The sequence below is a fragment of the Polypterus senegalus genome, chromosome 7 (genome assembly GCF_016835505.1).
Source record: "Polypterus senegalus isolate Bchr_013 chromosome 7, ASM1683550v1, whole genome shotgun sequence".
Classification (NCBI taxonomy): Eukaryota; Metazoa; Chordata; class Cladistia; order Polypteriformes; family Polypteridae; genus Polypterus; species Polypterus senegalus.
Window position 1 is genome coordinate 67,410,909 of NC_053160.1, and position 20,257 is coordinate 67,431,165.

Here is a 20,257-nt window from a genome sequence, read left to right on the forward strand (position 1 = left end):
TGCCATCTCCGGGCATGGAAACCACTTAGTAAGTGACAGTTCTTTGATCGATGGTGATTACCTCGATAGACATGTTAATGGGGGTACGGTTGGAATGATAAAGGAAATGGGTACCTGAACAATGTAAAGTAAGTCTAAAATACCTACACAATAACTATAATCATAATAAATGAACAATAAAACAGCGGAGAAGCCGTGGATTAAATAAAAAGGTTGTAGTTATCAGCAGGGAGACGTGAATCCCATGGCGAAGCAAGGAAGGGAATGTAGAGACTGGAGCAACGGACGGCCTTATATAGGCAGGCAGCCAACAATGTGGGAGGCGTTGGGATGGGGGACCCAACGCCGCCTCACACGGTGACCGAGCTGCAGGCTATGGACGTATATATGTACGTAAGTAGGATTCAGTTAGCGTTGGGAACCCGCGTACCAAATTTCTTGAAGATGGGCCCATAAGTAACAAAGACCGTTGAAAAGTTCAATATGGCGGCCGACAGTGGCATCATACCACCGAAATAAGTACCAAATTTCAGCCTTCTACCTACACGGGAAGTTGGAGAATTAGTGACGTTGGAAAGTTCAATATGGCGGCTGACAGTGGCGTCATACCACCGAAATAAGTACGTACATTGGTTTTGGTTAGCGCAGGGAAGCCGCCTACCAAATTTCATGAAGATGTGGCCATGAATAAGAAAGTTCAACATGGCAGACGTTATTGACCGTTATGACCATTATGCGTAGAATTTCGAAATGAAACCTGCTTAACTTTTGTAAGTAAGCTGTAAGGAATGAGCTTGCCAAATTTCAGCCTTCTACCTACACGGGAAGTTGGAAAAGTAGTGACGTTGGAAAGTTCAAAATGGCGGCCGATTGGCATCATACCATCGAAATAAGTACATATATCGGTTTCAGTTAGCACAGGGAAGCCGCCTACCAAATTTCGTGAAGATGGGGCCAAGAATAAGAAGGTTCAACATGGTGGACGTTGTCGACCGTTATGTGTAGAATTTCGAAATGAAACCTGCTTAACTTTTGTAAGTAAGCTGTAAGGAATAAGCCTGCCAAATTTCAGCCTTCTACCTACACGGGAAGTTGGAGAATTAGTGATGAGTCAGTAAGTGAGTGAGTGAGTGAGTGAGTGAGGGCTTTGCCTTTTATTAGTATAGATTCATTATAGATTAGGACAGGCTTCTAATATTTCTTAAGCATAGTATTTCCTTCCTTTGTTCCTAGTATAGTTGAGATCATAATATAAATGCTGCAGACTGAAAGACACTTTTTCTAAAAAATGTATAATTACAGATTCCTCAATAAACTAACACTATGGGTTTATGTTTGGTTCTTTTAAAGTTGGCATAAAATTCTTATATAATGAGCTGACTTGTTAAATTTTCAAATGGCAAATGATGAAATGGCAAAAAAAAAAAAAATCAGAAATACCACGTGCTTACGGACACTAACATTTAAAAAACACCTGTGAAATGTAACATAATGTATACGTGTGAAATGCTTGGTGCATATGATCTGTTATGTAAATCTCTTCTAGTTTAATAGTAAGACAGAGTGCCTCAGAGGATGGGCATATACTAGTAAATATGGGTATAATAGACTTAATGGTAATTTTTTTTCAGTTCAAAAATGGCTTTGATTTTATTTTTCCATTCAGGTTGTGTGCATTGTTTTTGTGATCAAAATGTGAACATTTATTTCTATTTCACTGGATTTTCTACATTATTTTACTTTCCCATTTTATAGTATTGTCAATATATCCTAATATTATTTTGCATAATGACATACATGAAAGAAAAGATGAATTTGTACTTAATCTGAGGAAACACAGCACTTGACAATAGTGCAACCCATAAGTGATTTACAATGAAATACATGGACATACCAGGGGGCAAAAACTCAAGATTATAAAAAGTAAGATGGTAAAGACTAATTGCAATTTTTATTAAATAAGCTATGTTTTTCATTTTTGTCTTTTGATTTAATTCATTTTGTTAGTTCTTTTTTATTTCAACAATGAAAATGTAAAAAATGAATTTCCCATCTTTGTGTTTTTAATACACAGAACTATTTATAACTGACATAACTGGATTGTTGAATTTATACTGAATCAGAAGACATAAAATCTTTATGATACAGTGAAACATCACTAGTCAAAAATACAAAAGCAACCCCAAAAGTTGTTTTGCAAATTTTTAAAAATAGTGTTCTTACAAGGTTGTAATATTTAATGCTGGAGATATGTCATCATTGTAAGGTTTTGGATGAATGAAAAACTAAAACTAAAAGTTAGTTATGTTATTTTTGTGATTTAGCATTTCATATCCTTTGTTTTGCCTAGAGGGGACTGGGCGGTCTCATGGTATGGAATCCCTGCAGATTTTATTTTTTTCTCCAGCCATCTGGAGTTTTTTTTGTTTTTTCTGTCCTCCCTGGCCATCGGACCTTACTCTTATTCTATGTTAATTAATGTTGACTTTACTTTCTTACTGTGTCTTTTATTTTTCTATTCTTCATTATGTAAAGCACTTTGAGCTACATTATTATGTATGAAAATGTGATATATACAATAATGTTGTTGTTGTTGTTAAAGTATGAAAGTCTGTGCTGAAAATGCTGTTAGTGACAAATGGAAGTTCCTATGCATGACATCATAATTCTGATATTTAAGAAAGCAACAAGATGTTCCCAGCATCCAGGATTCTGTACAGTGTGTGAATTCTCATGGTGTGTTTAGATATTTCAAATCTACACCAACAGTTAGGATTTTGTGTGCTCTGGTCAACTTTAATTTTTCTTTTTTTTGCTGTGCATTGGGAATTGTTGTTTTGACTTGAGATGTTTTTGGCTCTTGAATCTGCTAGACTATGTTTTTCCTTCATCTCCTGATACTTGTGTTTTTTTTATCGCCCATTTTTCCATTGTGGCAGAAAATAATGTCAGTTTTAATTTAATTTAACAGACCTTGCAACACCTCTTGTCTAATGCACATGTCAAAGCTGTTTTCATTGCAAGGGCCAGCTGAGAAGCATGTGCTGAACTGTTAGGCCGATCAACCTGACAGGTAGAAAATTCTTTGTGAGTTGTGGTAATCACATCTCAAAGACACATGATATCCGATATGGTGTTCCACAAGGCTCTATCCTGGGTCCGCTGCTCATCTCAATCTACATGCTTCCGTTAGGTCAGATTATCTCAGATTACAACGTGAGTTACCACAGCTATGCTGATGACACACAGCTGTACTTATCTATAGCACCTGATGACTCCGACACTTTCGATACACTAACACAATGTCTTACTGGTATTTCTGAATGGATGAATAGTAATTTTCTCAAACTAAATAAAGAGAAAACTGAAATCTTAGTAATTGGCAATAATGGATTCAATGAGGTTATCAGAAATAAACTTGATGCACTAGGATTAAAAGTTAAGATGGAAGTAAAAAACTTAGGAGTAACCGTTGACTGTAATCTGAATTTTAAATCGCATATTCATCAGACCACTAGGACAGCATTTTTTCCCTTAAGAAACATAGCAAAAGTTAGACCTCTTATATCATTGAAAGATGCTGAGAAATTAATTCAAGCTTTTGTTTTCAGTAGACTAGATTACTGTAACGCACTCCTCTCAGGACTACCCAAAAAAGACATAAATCACTTGCAACGAGTGCAGAATGCAGCTGCTAGAATCCTAACTGGGAAAAGAAAATCCGAACACATTTCTCCAGTTTTGATGTCACTACACTGGTTGTCTGTGTCATTCAGGATTGACTTTAAAATACTGCTTATGGTTTATAAAGCCTTAAATAATCGCACTCCATCTTATATATCGGAATGCTTGACACATTATATTCCAAATCGTAACCTTAGATCTTCAAATGAGTGTCTCCTTATAATTCCAAAAGCTAAACTTAAAAGAAGTGGTGAGGCGGCCTTCTGCTGTTATGCACCTAAAATCTGGAATAGCCTGCCAATAGGAATTCGCCAGGCAAATACAGTAGAGCACTTTAAAACACTGCTGAAAACACATTATTTTAACATGGCCTTCTCATAACTTCACTTTAACTTAATACTGATACTCTTAATGTGAAATTCATAACAATAACTATTCATAGTGGATCTAAAATCCGTACTGACCCCAACTCTCTCTTCTGTTTCTTTTTCCGGTTTCTTTGTGGTGGCCTGCGCCACCACCACCTACTCAAAGCATCATGATGCACCAACATTGATGGACTGAAAGCCAGAAGTCTACGTGACCATCATCATCAGGTCCTTCCATGAAAACCCTAAATACAAAGAGGACTGTTTGACTTATGTTAGGTAGATTGCCCAGAGGGGACTGGGCGGTCTCGTGGTCTGGAACCCCTACAGATTTTATTTTTTTTTTTGTTTTTTCTGTCCACCCTGGCCATCGGACCTTACTTATTCTATGCTAATTAATGTTGACTTATGTTTATTTTTTATTGTGTCTTCTATTTTTCTATTAATTTTGTAAAGCATTTTGAGCTACATTTTTTTTGTATGAATATGTGCTATATAAATAAAATGTTGATTGATCTCACATTATCTAACTTTTTGTCGCAGGATATTTCAGATTTGTCAACCATAGTAGTTTATCTCATCACTGCAAATTAACCAACTGAAAATCACAGCCCATGTCACATTTACAGAGTGAACACCGATTTTTCAGCACAATCATGTTTTTCCCTTTTTCTGAAAGCATACAATAGTATGCTGTGTATTGGAACCAGCACTGTAAGTGTTAACAGCTGCAGCAGCAATCTCTGCCCTTTATTTCTTTTTTACATTCTGTTAAAAATACATACTGTATGTAAAACTACTGTATGTAAAATATAAGACACCAAACAAATGAGCTTCTCTTCTGTTTGTGAGGTCCACAACACAGTCCTCGTGTTACCTGTTGGAGCTGGTGCTATACCAGTGGTTTGTGAAGGGTTAATAGCTATGGTGCATTCAGCCTTCTCGTGGCTACATTCTGTGCATTGTACTGCTGGCTGAACACTCACTGATTCTCCACTCTAGCAAGCAAAGTGTTAACCCATGTGACCAATTAGAAAATCAAACCAGTCTTATTTTACCCCAGTCAGTCTCAAGACTAGTTGGTCTCAGCATTTGGGTATGTCATATTAGCTGATCGGCTTCAAAGGAGCACACCACCAACTGTCTCTGACTAAGATTATGGAAATGAAGGCTAAGACTGAACATTGCTGGAAAAGTCATCAAATGTGACATGGGGCCCCTTTCAAGCAAATCATGTGAACCATATTTCCTAACAGTATCTATTTTTTATAAATTTATGCACACAGACAAATAGCTGCAATTTATAAGAAAGAAATAGGTTTCTGTCAGTGAAACTCTTTCTCTTACACTTTAATCTCTTATTTTCTCCATCTACCAATGTTCAAGTTGGTATCTTGTTCAGAATCTTGCAGTCTCATTGTTATTCATGTTGCCTGACCTCTGACTCTGGGTAAAAGAACGAGCAACTTCAGAAGGAGTGAATTATCCTTGAAGTTGACACAGCCGGTGTCATCTGATATTACCAGAAGATCCTCTCACCATAATGTTATAATGTAAAAATAGATATTTTTTCAGATTTTGAAAAACATTTTTTTATATTCTTAGCAATTTAGTACATATCTAATTTGAATATAAATTCATAGACTTGCCTGTAGCCATGACAACAAGATTGTCTTTTTTCTCTTCTAGAACTGAATATACCACTTTCCATTGAACACTAAAAAAAAAAAAAAAACAATACCTGTAATGCCTGAATGCAAATTTTGTATGTTATTAACACTGTCAAACCCACTTTCGCACACATTCACACTGGCCCAATTTGGAATCACCAATTACCCTAACATTTCCATATTTGTAATGTGAAGTGAAAACCAGTACCCTGATAAAAACTCAAGAAGTCACTGCAGTGACAGTTACCAGGTGCAAACCCAGGATTATGTATCCTTGAGATAATAATTTTTATTTTATAACTATTTGGGGTAAAAACTGTAAACAAAAATGAGAATTAAAATATTCAAAAACAAATACTATTTCAAAAATAAACTAAAATAAAAAATTAGAACAAATCACCACTTACGGTTTAAAGCTAGAATGGCCAAAATACATCTTCAAGCACTTTATATGATTTGAGCTTGGTTCTGGAAGAGAAGGGTCTATTGCAAGAAAACAGTAAGTAAATATTATAATAAGGCAAATTCGACACTTCAGAATCATAACCTAATAACAAGACTTATGTTTGAAAACAAATAAAATAAAGCATGGTTTAAAAAACTGAAGTAGTCTGAATTGAACTCATGTTCTGTAATTGCAGCAGGTAACATTACTGAACTTACTGCTATGGTTTAATTGCAACATTTTATAGTCCCATTGCAGAACTTTCCACAGAACTACAAGAGTTTCACACATCTTGCACTGGAATAGCTCATTTACAGTATCATATCTACAACAAATATTAGTGAGTATCACAATGCAGCAGTAACTGAGTACAATAAAATGGTAACAACCAATGCCATCTTTATACTATGTTCCTTAATAATTCCCAACAGGGTTTTTATTAATACTAGACTTGCATACCCCACTCTTCGATTTCTTCCTCAATGCCTTCATCTTCTTCCTCTGTTACAGCCATATCTATTTGCTTATTTGGCAAGTTGTGTTTCGCAGAGCTTTTAATATCAACTGAACATCCTGTCTCATTTAATTTATCCATCTCATCCAAACACTGCAAAGAGCGAAAGATGGGAACAAACTTACATTACTTCTCCTGCCAGGACAGATGAAATAATGTAAAATCTAAAAAAAAGTTTATATAAATATATAATGCTGTAAAAAATCCTGTAACACAAAATAGTACATAAAGCACTGCCTTGCTCAACTTATCTATAATTTATGATTGCTTTTAGAAATTAAAAAAAATGAAATATATAGCTAGTGATGAACATTTGTAAATGCATTGTCACACTTCTCCACATTTCCCAATACAGTCCAGTGTTTCTTACCATAGCCATCAAGCTTCTGAAAAATATATATTACAATTACCAAGTTATGCTAAAGTATTTTCCTTCAAAATTATGCCTGAATGCCTCCATAGTTATCATGAAATAAATCATCAAAATCCAAAAACATACTTCTATGGAATGGTACATATAACAAGGTTTACCATCCCATAGCAAGAAATATACTGCAATAGCCGCCAATTCAGTTATTCTATAGGAAGAATATTCTTTCATAATAATTTAGAGAAGTTTCAACAGAATTGTGCGATAATGTGATTGAACATGACATATTAGGAGAAAATGTACTATCAGTGAATAGCAAAATAATTTGTCTATTACAAGTCAAAGATTTAACATACCACCAAAATCCTGCCATTATCAAACTGCATGTGCAAATTAGGCAGCACCAGCACCAAAATTAAACCTAAGTAGCAATTCTATTAAATAATCAATTCCCAACGATTTCTAAAAATAGTCTGTGTATAAATATGTAAAAAACGAACACGCAACAACACATATGAAGAGATTACAGTTTAGCTTTTAATTTACAGATATAGCAGCCCCAGAATAATACTTCAAAACATTGCTGGTAATTGACTTTACACTTGTCTGAATAAGTGTTATGCAGTTTTCCTCAAGAGAAGCAGTTTGACCAGAGATGTGTGGGTAGAAATCATAGATTCAAAAGGAACTGCAGCTGTTTGAAATGGAAGAGGTAATCTGATGAGACGAGAAGAATCAGTTGTATAAATGAAGACTCTCTTATATAATAATAACCCATTAAGAATGCTGCCATCGGTTATAGTGCAGAGTTTTCATAGTCATAACCATATGTTATAACCCCATATCTGAGCAGAGTGGTATACCAGTGAGCAATTACACTTGTGACCTCAAATTGCAATAAATAACTCCGCAGACAACAATGCTCCACCAGGGGTGGCTTGAGGCCACGATAAAAATATTTGGAGAAATGCCAAAGAAAAATTATGTCAGGACTCCTCGACAGGGTATCAAGGGTGAGGTGGGTCTTAAATTCAAAACCACGACCCCATGTGAAAGGGCTTCAGGGTTGTAAGCTTTCATTTTACTGGGGGAATTTAACAAAGGATTTTAGCAAAAAATATACACATTTTGCATGTAATGAGTATACAACTAAATGCTTTGACATGGATTATGTAAGAGTTTTTTTTATGGAAGTTTTGATATTGTTTTCTGTTACAACATTAGAAAATGCAAAAAATTTAAATGAGAACATGCCATTCAGACCAATAAATATCACCAGTAATAGCCACTTAAATCCCAAAAAAATAAAATTCAGCCTAGTCCTACTGTTTACTATGCTACTTACTCACTTATTCCATACATCTATGGTTCTCTTTGTGTACAAAAATTTCCTAATGTTTGCACAAAATTTACCCTTAACAAGTTTCCAACTGTATTCCTACTGAACTTGTTTTAAAGTAACAATCTCAATTCATTGTACTGATATCTTTCTTAAAATCAAAAAGGCTCAGTTCTTTTAATCTTTCCTCATAACTCATCCCCTGCTGTCCTAGAATCAGCCTAGTCAGTCTTCTCTGGACTTTTTCTAGGGCTGCTGTGTCTTTTTCTAGTGCTGTGAACAAAAACTGTACACAGTACTCTAAAAGAGACATCACTGTTATAAAGTCTAAGCATAACATCCTTGAAATTGTACTTTGTACATCATGCTATATAACTCATCATTCTGTTAGCCTTTTTAATAGCAACAAGTCCACTTAAGACTCCTAAATCCTTCCTTTACAGTGTACTTTCCAATTTCAGACTTCCCATTGTGTACTCAAACAACATTTTTACTTTCTAAGTGAATTTTATTTACTTACATTGAATACAAACATACCCAAGCCAGTATGCCATCCAAGTCCCTCTGTAATCATTCAACAACTTCTAGATTATTTGCCAGTCCACCTAGCTTAGAATCATTTGCAAACTAAACCAGCTTGCTATTTATATCCCTATCAAAAATAATTAAAATATAAAAAATAGAAGCAGCCCTAGCACGGTTGCCTGAGGGACTGGGACACCACTCAATTCTGATAAGTTCCTCAAACCATAACCCCCCGCTTTCTGTGTCTGAGCCAATGTTGCACCCATCAACACACTACACCCTGAACTCCCACCTCTTTTAGTTTGATGCCAGACCTCTCATGTGGGAACTTATCGAATGCTTCCTGAAAGTTAAAGTAAATAATATCATATGCAGCACTCTAATCGTATTATTTTGTTACATCCTCACAAAATTCCAGCATGTTAGTAAAACACGACCTCCCTCATCTGAACCCATCTGAATGTTTACCAAAACTCCTGTTCCTGTCATGTGTTGCTCAATTTTATCCTTAATAATTCCTTCCATTAATTTACTTGTGACGCACATTACTGCCCATTTCCAATAAAGCATAAACTTTGTTAGCTCCATTCTGCATGAAAACATGACATTACAATTTTTTTCTTGCCCATCACTGCAAAGATCATAGGGTACATACCATTAAACGAGTATATTTTTGGGTGGAGTATTCCTTTAAGAGCATGACCATAGGTAGGAAGAGAATAAACACACATTTTTTTCAAAAAACTTCCTCATTTATAAATGTATGTAATCATTTTCAAGACAAATTAAAAAAATATAAATAAACTAAACCCATCAGTTCTTTAAATTGAAGACATAATAAGAAAAAAATAACAATTGCATAGAGAAAACATCTAGTTCAAAATCTTTTTCGACAGGCTACTGTACATGACAAAAAAATTTCCAATTAAAAGAGTTTACTGGGAAAAATTCAAAAAGGTGTTCAGTTTAAAACTTTCTGCAGAATTGATTTATTCATAAAACATATCAAAAGCAAGGGACAGAATTGTCTAATGACAATACTCTGCATTCCAATTTCTGTACAGTTCTAATATTTTACTGGAAAGAATACCTTGATCATTTCATGTTCCAGTTCTTCATCATTTTCAGCAAAGGACACATCCGCTCCTTCATCCACTAAATTGTCATCCTGAAAGTACAGCATATTCTAGTTTAAAATGACAATCTGATATACTGGTTAACAACCCAACTCCAGAATACAAATAAATAAAATAAATAAGTTTCTTCTTTGAAGATAAATATTATATAATGTATCCTTTACTTTTTATTAGAATTAACTTAATTACTTAAGCTTCTATTTTCAATATTCTATAAACTATATACATAATCTTTACACATTAAAATAAATTATACAAACTTAAAAAATGAAATAAAAACATTGTAAATATATTGCAAGACTTGCAACTTTGCTCCTTATTGCTGCATGCAAAATTAGTATACATAATCCAAAAAAAAGATCACAGTTTAAAAAATACACCTTACGGCTCTGTGGAAGTGGCCACCATTGCCAGAAATACAAATTTCAGTGGTAGTACCCATTTATGAATGTAAAATGTTAAAGTGGACCCAACATAAATGAATTCACTATTACATAGACAAATTTGTTGGTACACCCCCAAAGAAAGAAGATGAATAATCCACAATATTTCAAATAGCACAAATGAAAACATCATGAGAAAAATGATGGGACCCTTAACCTAACATTTTGTTGCTCAAACTTTAGAGCCAATCACTGCAAACAAGATATTCACGTATCCTTAATGAGACTTCTGCACCTATCAACAGGTAGTAGACCACTGTTCCTGAGCAAACTGCTCCAGCTGTATCAGGTTTGAATGATGAATTTTTCAGACTACGTGTTTCAATACTTTCTGTAGATATTTGATAGGATTCAAATCGGGGCTCATAGAAGGCTACTTTAGAATAGTCCAAAGTTTTGTTCTTAGCTATTCTTGAGCACTTTTATCTGTGTGTGTTGTTGGAGAATCCATGACCTGTGACTGACACAGAGCTTTCTGACCACGGACAGTATGTTTTACTAGTTTTGCTCCAGAATATCTTGATAGTCTTGAGATTTCATTGATTCCTGCACACACTCAAGGCACTCTGAGCCAAACATAGCAAAGTAGCCCCAAAACATAACAGAGCCTCCCCCATGTTTAAGAGTAGGTATGCTGTTTTTTTTTTTTTTAAGCTTAATTTTTTCATCTGTGGATAGAGAGCTGATGTGACTTTCCAAAAAGCTCTAGTTTTGTTTCTTCTGTTCTAGGGACATTCTTCCAGAAGTATGGTGGCATGTCTATGGCATGGGGTCGATTTTCCTATTACAACCATGTCTAAGAAAGTTGGCTACACTCCCATTGACCTTCACCTTATTAAAAATATTAGCAACTGTTTGTCACAGGAACATCAAGCTGCTTGGAGACCGTCTTATCACATTTGCCTATAACATGCTCATCTGTAATTTTCTTTCTGATCTCTTCAGATAACTAAACCCCCCTTGCTTTGTTTGGCCTATTTTCTATGGAATTGCATGATTGGAGACATCTGTGATGCCTATTAAAGAAAACAGCTAGTTTGAAAAATCACTCTATTCCAATTATTTATGGTACCAACAAATGAAGGCCAGGCCATTTCAGAATATCTTAATAGAATAAGCAATAATCTGTTTTCACTTTTGCTTTGCTTTACTCAATGACACATCAAAGATACGCAGGTATACATGGAACAATAGCTTTTTCATGTAATTAATTTTCAAGGGACATGCACAACTTTTTGAATGAGCTGTAAGGGTCCAACAAATTCGTCCACATCTGTAGACAAAACAATTTTTCCAAATTGAATTATTAGTAATTCCAGTGTGTTGAATATAAAATTTTATATGATGAAATTTTGGGCAAAGAAGTTAATCAGTGAAAATACTAACCAACTACAAACAGAAAAACATTTAAGCTTTTTAATACTCTAAAATAACCAGAATATGTTGCATTGCGTTAATGTGTGGTGTTGCATTAATAAAAGTTAATCTGGGGTTATTTCAGATCATGAAACAAAAAAACAATTGATCATTCATGAACAAAGTTTATAAAGAAAATACTTTTCACATCTTAGGATACTTAGGATGAAGCAAGTTTGTTTTTTGTTAACTAGTAGTGCAAACCCAATTGAACTTGTTTGCCTTAAGTTCAGAGAAAATGTTGAAAGGTTCAGAAATTTCAGCAAACTCTGTGAAATGTATCAAAGTCAATGGAGAAAAACAACTAATTTTGAATTTGTTATAAAGATGCAGTGGTCTTTTAGTTGTAATTGTGGGCTAAGAAATCTTCTGCCAATTATTCTGGAGCAATTATAGTAAGCAAAAATGTGACCTGAACTGTCAACTACAGCTAACTACTGTATCACCATGCCTCTCTCATATAAAATGATGTCACCTATCAGTACAGGGATAGACCAAACACTTCTACATAGACAGAAATCAGAGAAATAGTGGATAAACTGTACTCATGCACAATTATCATATCACATGGTAATATATTTTTTTTTTAAATATAAGTGATGGGGCGGCACGGTGGCGCAGTGGTAGCACTGCTGCCTCGCAGTTAGGAGACCCGGGTTCGCTTCCCGGGTCCTCCTTGCGTGGAGGTTGCATGTTCTCCCCATGTCTGCGTGGGTTTCCTCCGGGCACTCCGGTTTCCTCCCACAATCCAAAGACATGCAGGTTAGGTGGATTGGCGATTCTAAATTGGCCCTAGTGTGTGCTTGGTGTGTGGGTGTGTTTGTGTGTGTCCTGCGGTGGGTTGGCACCCTGCCCAGGATTAGTTCCTGCCTTGTGCCCTGTGTTGGCTGGGATTGGCTCCAGCAGACCCCCGTGACCCTGTATTCGGATTCAGCGGGTTAGAAAATGGATGGATGAATATAAGTGATTGACTGTGTGAAGCAATTGTCTTAAACTGTCTGAGATACCTGCCTTGTTCAGCCCTGTCCCTCTGCAGAGGAGCAGCTGTATACAGTAGCAGTTCTCAAATTGTGCACCGTGGGGCACTGAGATCCTCTAAGAAGTACTATAATAAGTAAAGAGATCAAATCATTTAACACTAGAAGCATCTGGGCTGATGTAAATTGGTGTTGTGTTTTTAATCTTATATTTTTTCATAAGTGTATGTTTCACACTCCTGTCCTCCTTTGACTTAAACTGCTACACTTCAAATGCCCATGTTGTTGTAACTCTATTCAGAAAATGTGACTGATTTTTATTTTTTTTTTTTAACCAAAGAGACCCCCTATTACCACAAGAACTAAATTGTATTGGCATGCTTTATTATGTCTGCCATGTATGTGTAAACACTGTAAGTGAGCTGCATTTTCTCAAAGATTGCTTCATCCACAACATGCATGTTCTCCATTTCCCATGTAAAACTAACTAGCGAAAAGAAGTTAAAACTTATGTTTTACTGGTGGAAAAAAAGCATGCTATCAGTGATGATTAAGGAAATTACAAAAACTAAACATGTATTCTAGCATTTTTATCAGTGGGCAAAAACAGTGCCTCCTTACCTGTGCCAAAATAGCATGTTCCTCTAAATCATTTTCTTCAATTGCTTGCTTCTCTAGCATCTGAAGTTCATATTCTGTGATATCCAGTGACATCATGCATTCCCTTTGGACATGTTCATTTTGTTGTTGATGAGAAATCTCACAGTTTAGATTAGACTGAGCACATTTTAGTACATCAGTTGCTTCAGCTATTATGTGCATTCCTTGCTTGTCACTTTCACTATCTGTGGATCTTTTCTGATTTAATTCATATTCGTTATGAATTACATTTAAGTCAGATGATTTATCAATAACCTTTGGCAACAAAGTATGGTATTCTTTCAAAAATTCCTCTTTAAATACATCCCCTTTTAGAAGGCTTCTTAAATTATTCAGCTTTAAAGAAATGTCATCCAATATACTTTTTGCTCTGTAAGAAAAAGCAATGAGAGGGGGTAAAAAAACAATGTATGTATGAATATGAATAAGAAGATATGCACCAGAATGTAATAATGTCTCATGTCAGAAAAATTCTGTGATTATTATAGAGAACAGAGCTGCACTGCATTTAATGCACATTATAAAATTAGACCTCATAAATTAAAAAAAAATCAGCTAATGCTGAAAATGCTATAAAACATGCACAACTCCTTTTAGTGAAATTAGTTTACCATATTCCTTTGCCTCACCCCTCAATATTTTTTATTTCTTCTGGAACCTGAGTAGACAGTTCTTGCATTTCCATGGATAAACAATGGAGCTTCTCCTTGATATCTTCATGCACAGCTGCCGTTTCTGTAAATAATATGTGAGAAAGCTTTTAACTGAAATATCTAAGAATTATTTTAACTATACTTTACAAATGTAATATTGAGAGCTTCTATATTTTAACTTATTCTGATTTTTTAAATACATTTTCATTATTTAACTTTTTACAATGCTGCAGTCTTAAAAGTATCCTTCTATGATATTAGCAAACAAAGTAATGAACAAAACTACTTTCACAATAAATTAGTGATGGCCCGAGTAGTTCTTACAAGACTGTTTTATTAATGTAAGAAAAAATTTCATTGTGTTCTGCCATTGCTTTTTTAGGGTCTCTATCTGGTATAGCTGAAAAGGTACCCAGATATCCACCTGCTGGGTTACCTGACATCTAGGAAGCACTGTATTCTTCTATTTGGGCCACTTCTCATTCACACTGGCTTCTCTGTCTGTTGCCCTTGCTGGACAAGTGCCACTTAGCTGCCCCGGCAATCCCACAGCGGCAGCTGCAAAGCCTTTTCAGCTGCCATTGTAACTCTCTCCCCATGATGTTTCTTTTTAGATCCAGCCCTGCCCTGCATTATCACTCATTATCTCTTACATGTATTCAACAAATTTCTTTGCTGTGCCAGTGTCCTTTGGCTCTGTTAAGTAAAAAGAGCTGTCTCTTTAATCTCTTTATAAGTGGAACTTACACTGTGTTCAAATCAAGTAAACAACAAAAGTTAGGCATTGATGTTATTAAAAATGTTTAAAAAAATGAGGCTTTTACTGTTACATTTAAAAACACAAACAGAAGATATTATACAATTCTGAGGCTACTGTTCGACCCAACCTACAGTATGTCACCACATGCAATAAGGATCCTAAAGGCACTTATCAGCCTTTCTGATCAAAGCCGTTCAAGAATAATTTTGGGTTTGTAAAAACCAAGCAAATAGAAAACTATGTCATACTGTGAATGGATGGTATATGCAGCATGTTACACACTACCATCAGTAAAAGACACTTTCAAAAGGCTAAAATAAACTATCAACAAGCACATTTTAAATATAAAAATATTTCAGTGCTATAAACATTGAACAAAGAAAAGGGCCTCAAAAGTTAAGTAAAAAGAAAATTTACATTAAGTGAGATATTAGGAATAGCTTTAAAGTTAAAAAAAATACAATTTTGCTTGTTTGCTTTAACATAAGATAACATTAACAAAAAGATAAAACTTTGTAGATGACCAGTGTTAACAAATTAAAGCTGTTCAATGTCGAACATACTGTTTCCTCTTGAAAAAGACTGTTTACACTCAGAAAAATTCTTATTTCTTATAACAAATTTTCTTTTATCAGAAAACAAACTAGAGAGCACAAGCAATAGACTGTTACATTAGTTTGTTTTATTAATTTTTTTGTCGGTTAGATGCATTTTTGTTTACAGTGCACAAACGTTTTATTTTGGTTTTGAATTATGGGGACTTCAATTTTACTTTCATTTTCAAGGTACAATACATATTTAGTCTTCTTTTATTTTAAACATCATGCTTTGGGACTACCATAACATAATTTTGTTTTCTTATGGGCAACTCCACTTTCTGCTCCTTTTGCCACTAAGTGGCAATCAGTTGCTAGGGATATGATCCCAGATGTTGTGTCTGAATTTTTAAACAGGCACCACACCATAACAAATTACTACAGGTAATTTTCCAACCTCTTTGTGAGAGTAATTTGTTCGAATTCCTGTTAATACATTTTACAACAAGAATCCTATAGACAAGGTTTCATCCCTGGCTCTCATTTTTTTTTTTTAGTTATTCAGTCTCTGTTATATTTTGAAATGCTATTTTTTAAATTCTGTTACTGAATTGTTTTTTGTTTTGTATTTTGTAAATATTTTATTTATTAATTATTTAGTATTATTCATTGCTGATAATGCTTCTGTGTGTTATATACCTAGAGAAGTATATATTGACCCTGAGGGAAAAGTGGTACTGTATATTACATATGCAGTATTTCAGTATATTAACACAAAGTCATTCCACTTGCCACTTCAGATGTTCCTTATTTTATTATCATATTTACAACAGAACTATGAATTCTGTGCCAATTTTGGAGCAGGAATGACTTTTCGGTCACTTTTCCAATTTCTCACTACCTTCATGGTTCCTCCTGCAAAATTCTCTAATTTTCTTTCCCAGTCAAGAATATTCTATCAGTCAAAACTGATACTATGAGAGTATGCATACAACTGTTTTGCCAAATGTGCTAGAAATGGAATCCTGACATGTGTCTATGGTCATGTATGTAACTATGCCCTCTGATATAACAGCAATAGGACCCTACCTTGTATCTGTGGCTGCTGAGGTAGATCCTCAATAGAGTCTTGACAGATATACTATACGGTATTTATGGGTTACATTGTTTGGTCCGGATCATTATTTCCTATATACCTAGGAACTAAGTATTGCATAGCAAAAATGATATATTTTGAAATTATATTTTGTGAATTTCCCCTTGGGATTAATAAAGTATCTATCTATCTATCTATCGAAATAACACAGCTGGACAGTGATAAACCTGCTTAGATCCGAGTTGGATACTTTCGTTACTCTAAAATGGTCAATACAGGATGTGAATTGTTAGTTACATTCTTTTCAACTTGATAATTGAACCATTTACAAAAATGAAACTATAGAATATTTTGGGGAGAGTGTAGTAATTAACATTGTTTACACACAGTTCTGAAGAACTGAATTTAAATCCCAGTCTAATTAGTTTCTGAGGTGTCTACACATTCTTTCTGCATCCATACAATTACAATGGTTTCTTCCCATACCCCAAAGACTGAAAATTAGGTATAACAATATTTGGCTGCAATAGGAGATGTTTTAAATGAAAAACTAATGTTGAGTTGTGCCTAATTTTTTTAGCATGGAAAAACAACTACAAGCCCCAACCCAAGCCCCAGTGTTTTAAGTAAATTATCTTTCAGTACCTGCTCTGAATATCTGTCAACAGGATGAGGGTGACACAAAAATTGGTTGTTTCTCAAGGCATTATATGCTATTTTATTTTATAAGCTAGTAAAATGTGCCCTTTTTAAGATTTCAGAGATGTTTTTTTTTAACATTGAAATGCAACATCTGAAATTAAGACAGATTAAATAACAAATCATTAATTAACAGTCTATCCACATCAAGGCTATCTGATAATAATAAATACTCAAAGTACAAAAGAGTAAATACATGTAAGGAGGGGTCCCAGTTATATATACAATAATAAAACTGCACAATTGTCTCCTGCGCAAAATTAAACATTTGAAAAAATCTATTAAGCTTTCCATTCGCATGCTACCTGATGGAAGTGCTATATATTTCTAAGAGAACTTCTGAAACAAATATAAGGAAATTACAATTAGACGTGAATCAAATATAGTACACACTGATCAGTGTGGAGGATGGCCGGCTGTTTATCCCGGCCAATACCCCCAAGCCGCCAGGTGGAGCCCTCCTTGCAGCATGGAGGTCCCCAGAAGACCAGCAGGGCATCATGGACAATGGAGTTTTTATGCACCGCCCTGCTGGATGCCATGGAGGCCACGAGAGGGAGCTGCAGGGAGGACCGGAGAGTTCTTTGTGCCCTATGACCCGGAAGTTCGTCATAGGAAGAGCGACGGGCTTCCGGGGTGAGAAAAAGCATTGTTTACCCTGACCCGGAAGGAATAAGGACTTGTGGACTGTTGGGCAGGAACACCTCCGGGTCAGGGAGTATAAAAGGACTGTGGGAGCTCCCAGACAAGGAGCTGAGTTGGGAGGCAGGGTGGCTAAGCGTCTGGGAGTGTAGGATTGGTTTATTGTTTGTTATTGAGTATTGTGGAGAAGAGTGTGCTTTGTGCACATTATTATAATAATAAATAATAATTGGACTTTTATCTGGTGTCTGACGTGGTGTCTGAGGGTACAAGGGTGCGAGCAATAGCCCTTAATCTGTCACATCAGCCACAATATTAAAACCACCTGCTTAATATTGTGTACGTTCTCCTCACACAACCAAAACATCTCTGTCCGTCTAGGCATTATGTACTCCACAATAAAATCAGACGGTGTCCTGTGGTATCTAGCACCAAGACGTTAGCAGCAAATACTTTAAATCCTGTAAACCCACATATGCTCGACTGGATTAAGATATGAGAAATTTGGAAGCTAAGTCGACTCTATTCGTCAACTACTTGTTCTTCAAACCATTCCTGAACAATTTTTGCAGTTTATCAGCATACTATCCTGCTGATAAAGCCAACTGCCCTCAGGGAATATCATTGCCATGAAGGGGTATATGTGGTCTGAAACAATTTTTAGATAGGTGATCCATGTCAAAATAACTTCCACATAATGTAAATGCAAGGACCCAAGGTTTCCCAGCAGAACACCAGCCAGAGCATTATAATGGCCCTAATGGGTTTCCTTCTTCCTATTGTGCATCCTGCTGCAATCTCTTCTCCATGTTAAGTAATGCACACGCACCCATCCATCCACATGATCTTAAGGAAAACATGACTTCAGACCAGGCCCCTTTCTCCCATTGCTTCATGGTTCAGTTCTGATGCTCACATTCCTATTGTAGGCACTTTCAGCAGTGGACAGAGGTCAACATGGGCATTGTAACCACTTTGCCAGTTTAGTACTAAAACAAAAGTAATATCTACAATTTGTTACTAACACTACCTTACTCTGTTTCTCTTCTTGGTACTCACAACTGGCACTTCGTGCCACTGCTCTACTGCCAAGTTGTTTGCCTGCCTATGGAAAAAGTCATCTCTGATAAAGGAGCACTGAAATCATAGGCTGGAAGGGTCCTTTCATCAGTTTGGCTGGCCCTGGGCTGACTCAGCTGTGGAATGGCCAGTGAGGGGGAAGGCAGCTTGTTGGCCAAGGTCTGCAGGACTCTGAATAAATCTAAATCCTCATATGTGCTATAATTTATTCTCATATTTTGCTTTGTAGTGTTACTATTGTACTACTGTATTGTATTTCTGAGGTGGCAATGATAGATTGGCCATTTACAGTAGGTCTGTGAAGAGGATGATTTATTTTCTATGGGGTCTCTCTCTGAATTGCCTTTCCCAAGTTTTCTTCCTTTTTTTGCCCTATAATGTTTTTTTTTTTTTTTTTTTTCTGGCTTTAATAAGAAGTCAATGGTGTCAAAAAACAGGACCTGTTAAAGCAGCACTCGTTGCATGATTTTGGCCTATACAAAAAATAAATAGATGTTGTTGCTGTTGTTTGCTGCTGCACAAACCCCATAAATAGCAAACTGTGATGCACTGTGTATTATGACACATTTCTCTCATGGCCAGCATTATGTTTTTCAGAGATTGTTCTACAGTAGCTCTTGTGTGGGACAGAACCAGATGAACAGCCTTTGCTCCCCACACATATCAATTAGCCTTGGCACCAATGACCCTGTCACCATTTCACTGGTCGTCCTCCCTTGGACCACTTTTGGTAAGTACAAACCAATATTATTTACACAGCCCAACTCTTAAGTCAGTGGGTAACTGATGTTACGTATATACTATTTGAAATTGGAAAAAATCACTTAAATTGACCTGACCAAAACTTTTTAAAAACCTGGCATTATCTAATCAATAACATTTTACTATAAGCATTTATATTGGGGAGAAGAACTTCCTTCCCTCTTTACTACTCTCAAAAGTTTTACTCTGGCTTGTTCTTTCTCTGTTTCTCATGGGTGGTGGTTGAATTTAATTTAGTTTGACTTGATTATATGGAATGTTACATGCTTTCAATAAATTCAATAAAATAAGAAAAACAAACATTTTACTAAAGGTTATATACAGTTTCACCCAAAGCCACTTAGGTTTTGCAATATTTTTGATAGATTTTGATATTTCAGTGATGTTACTGGATACTGAGACTGACTATTACTTTTGTCGTGCATTATAAACCTCATTTAAATTTACCAACAATCACTAAAAATTTTTTTTAACTTATTTGA

General features: G+C 35.5%; 1 protein-coding gene across 1 annotated transcript in view; it reads right to left on the minus strand.

Annotated features, from left to right (window-relative positions):
- wrn (WRN RecQ like helicase) overlaps nt 1-20,257 on the minus strand; it is a 188,558-nt gene that overhangs the window by 132,988 nt on the left and 35,313 nt on the right. Inside the window, 6 exon segments of the mRNA XM_039758781.1 lie at nt 5,702-5,769; nt 6,130-6,205; nt 6,627-6,774; nt 10,006-10,083; nt 13,509-13,917; nt 14,177-14,282. Of these exon segments, the coding sequence (XP_039614715.1) occupies nt 5,702-5,769; nt 6,130-6,205; nt 6,627-6,774; nt 10,006-10,083; nt 13,509-13,917; nt 14,177-14,282 (885 nt within the window).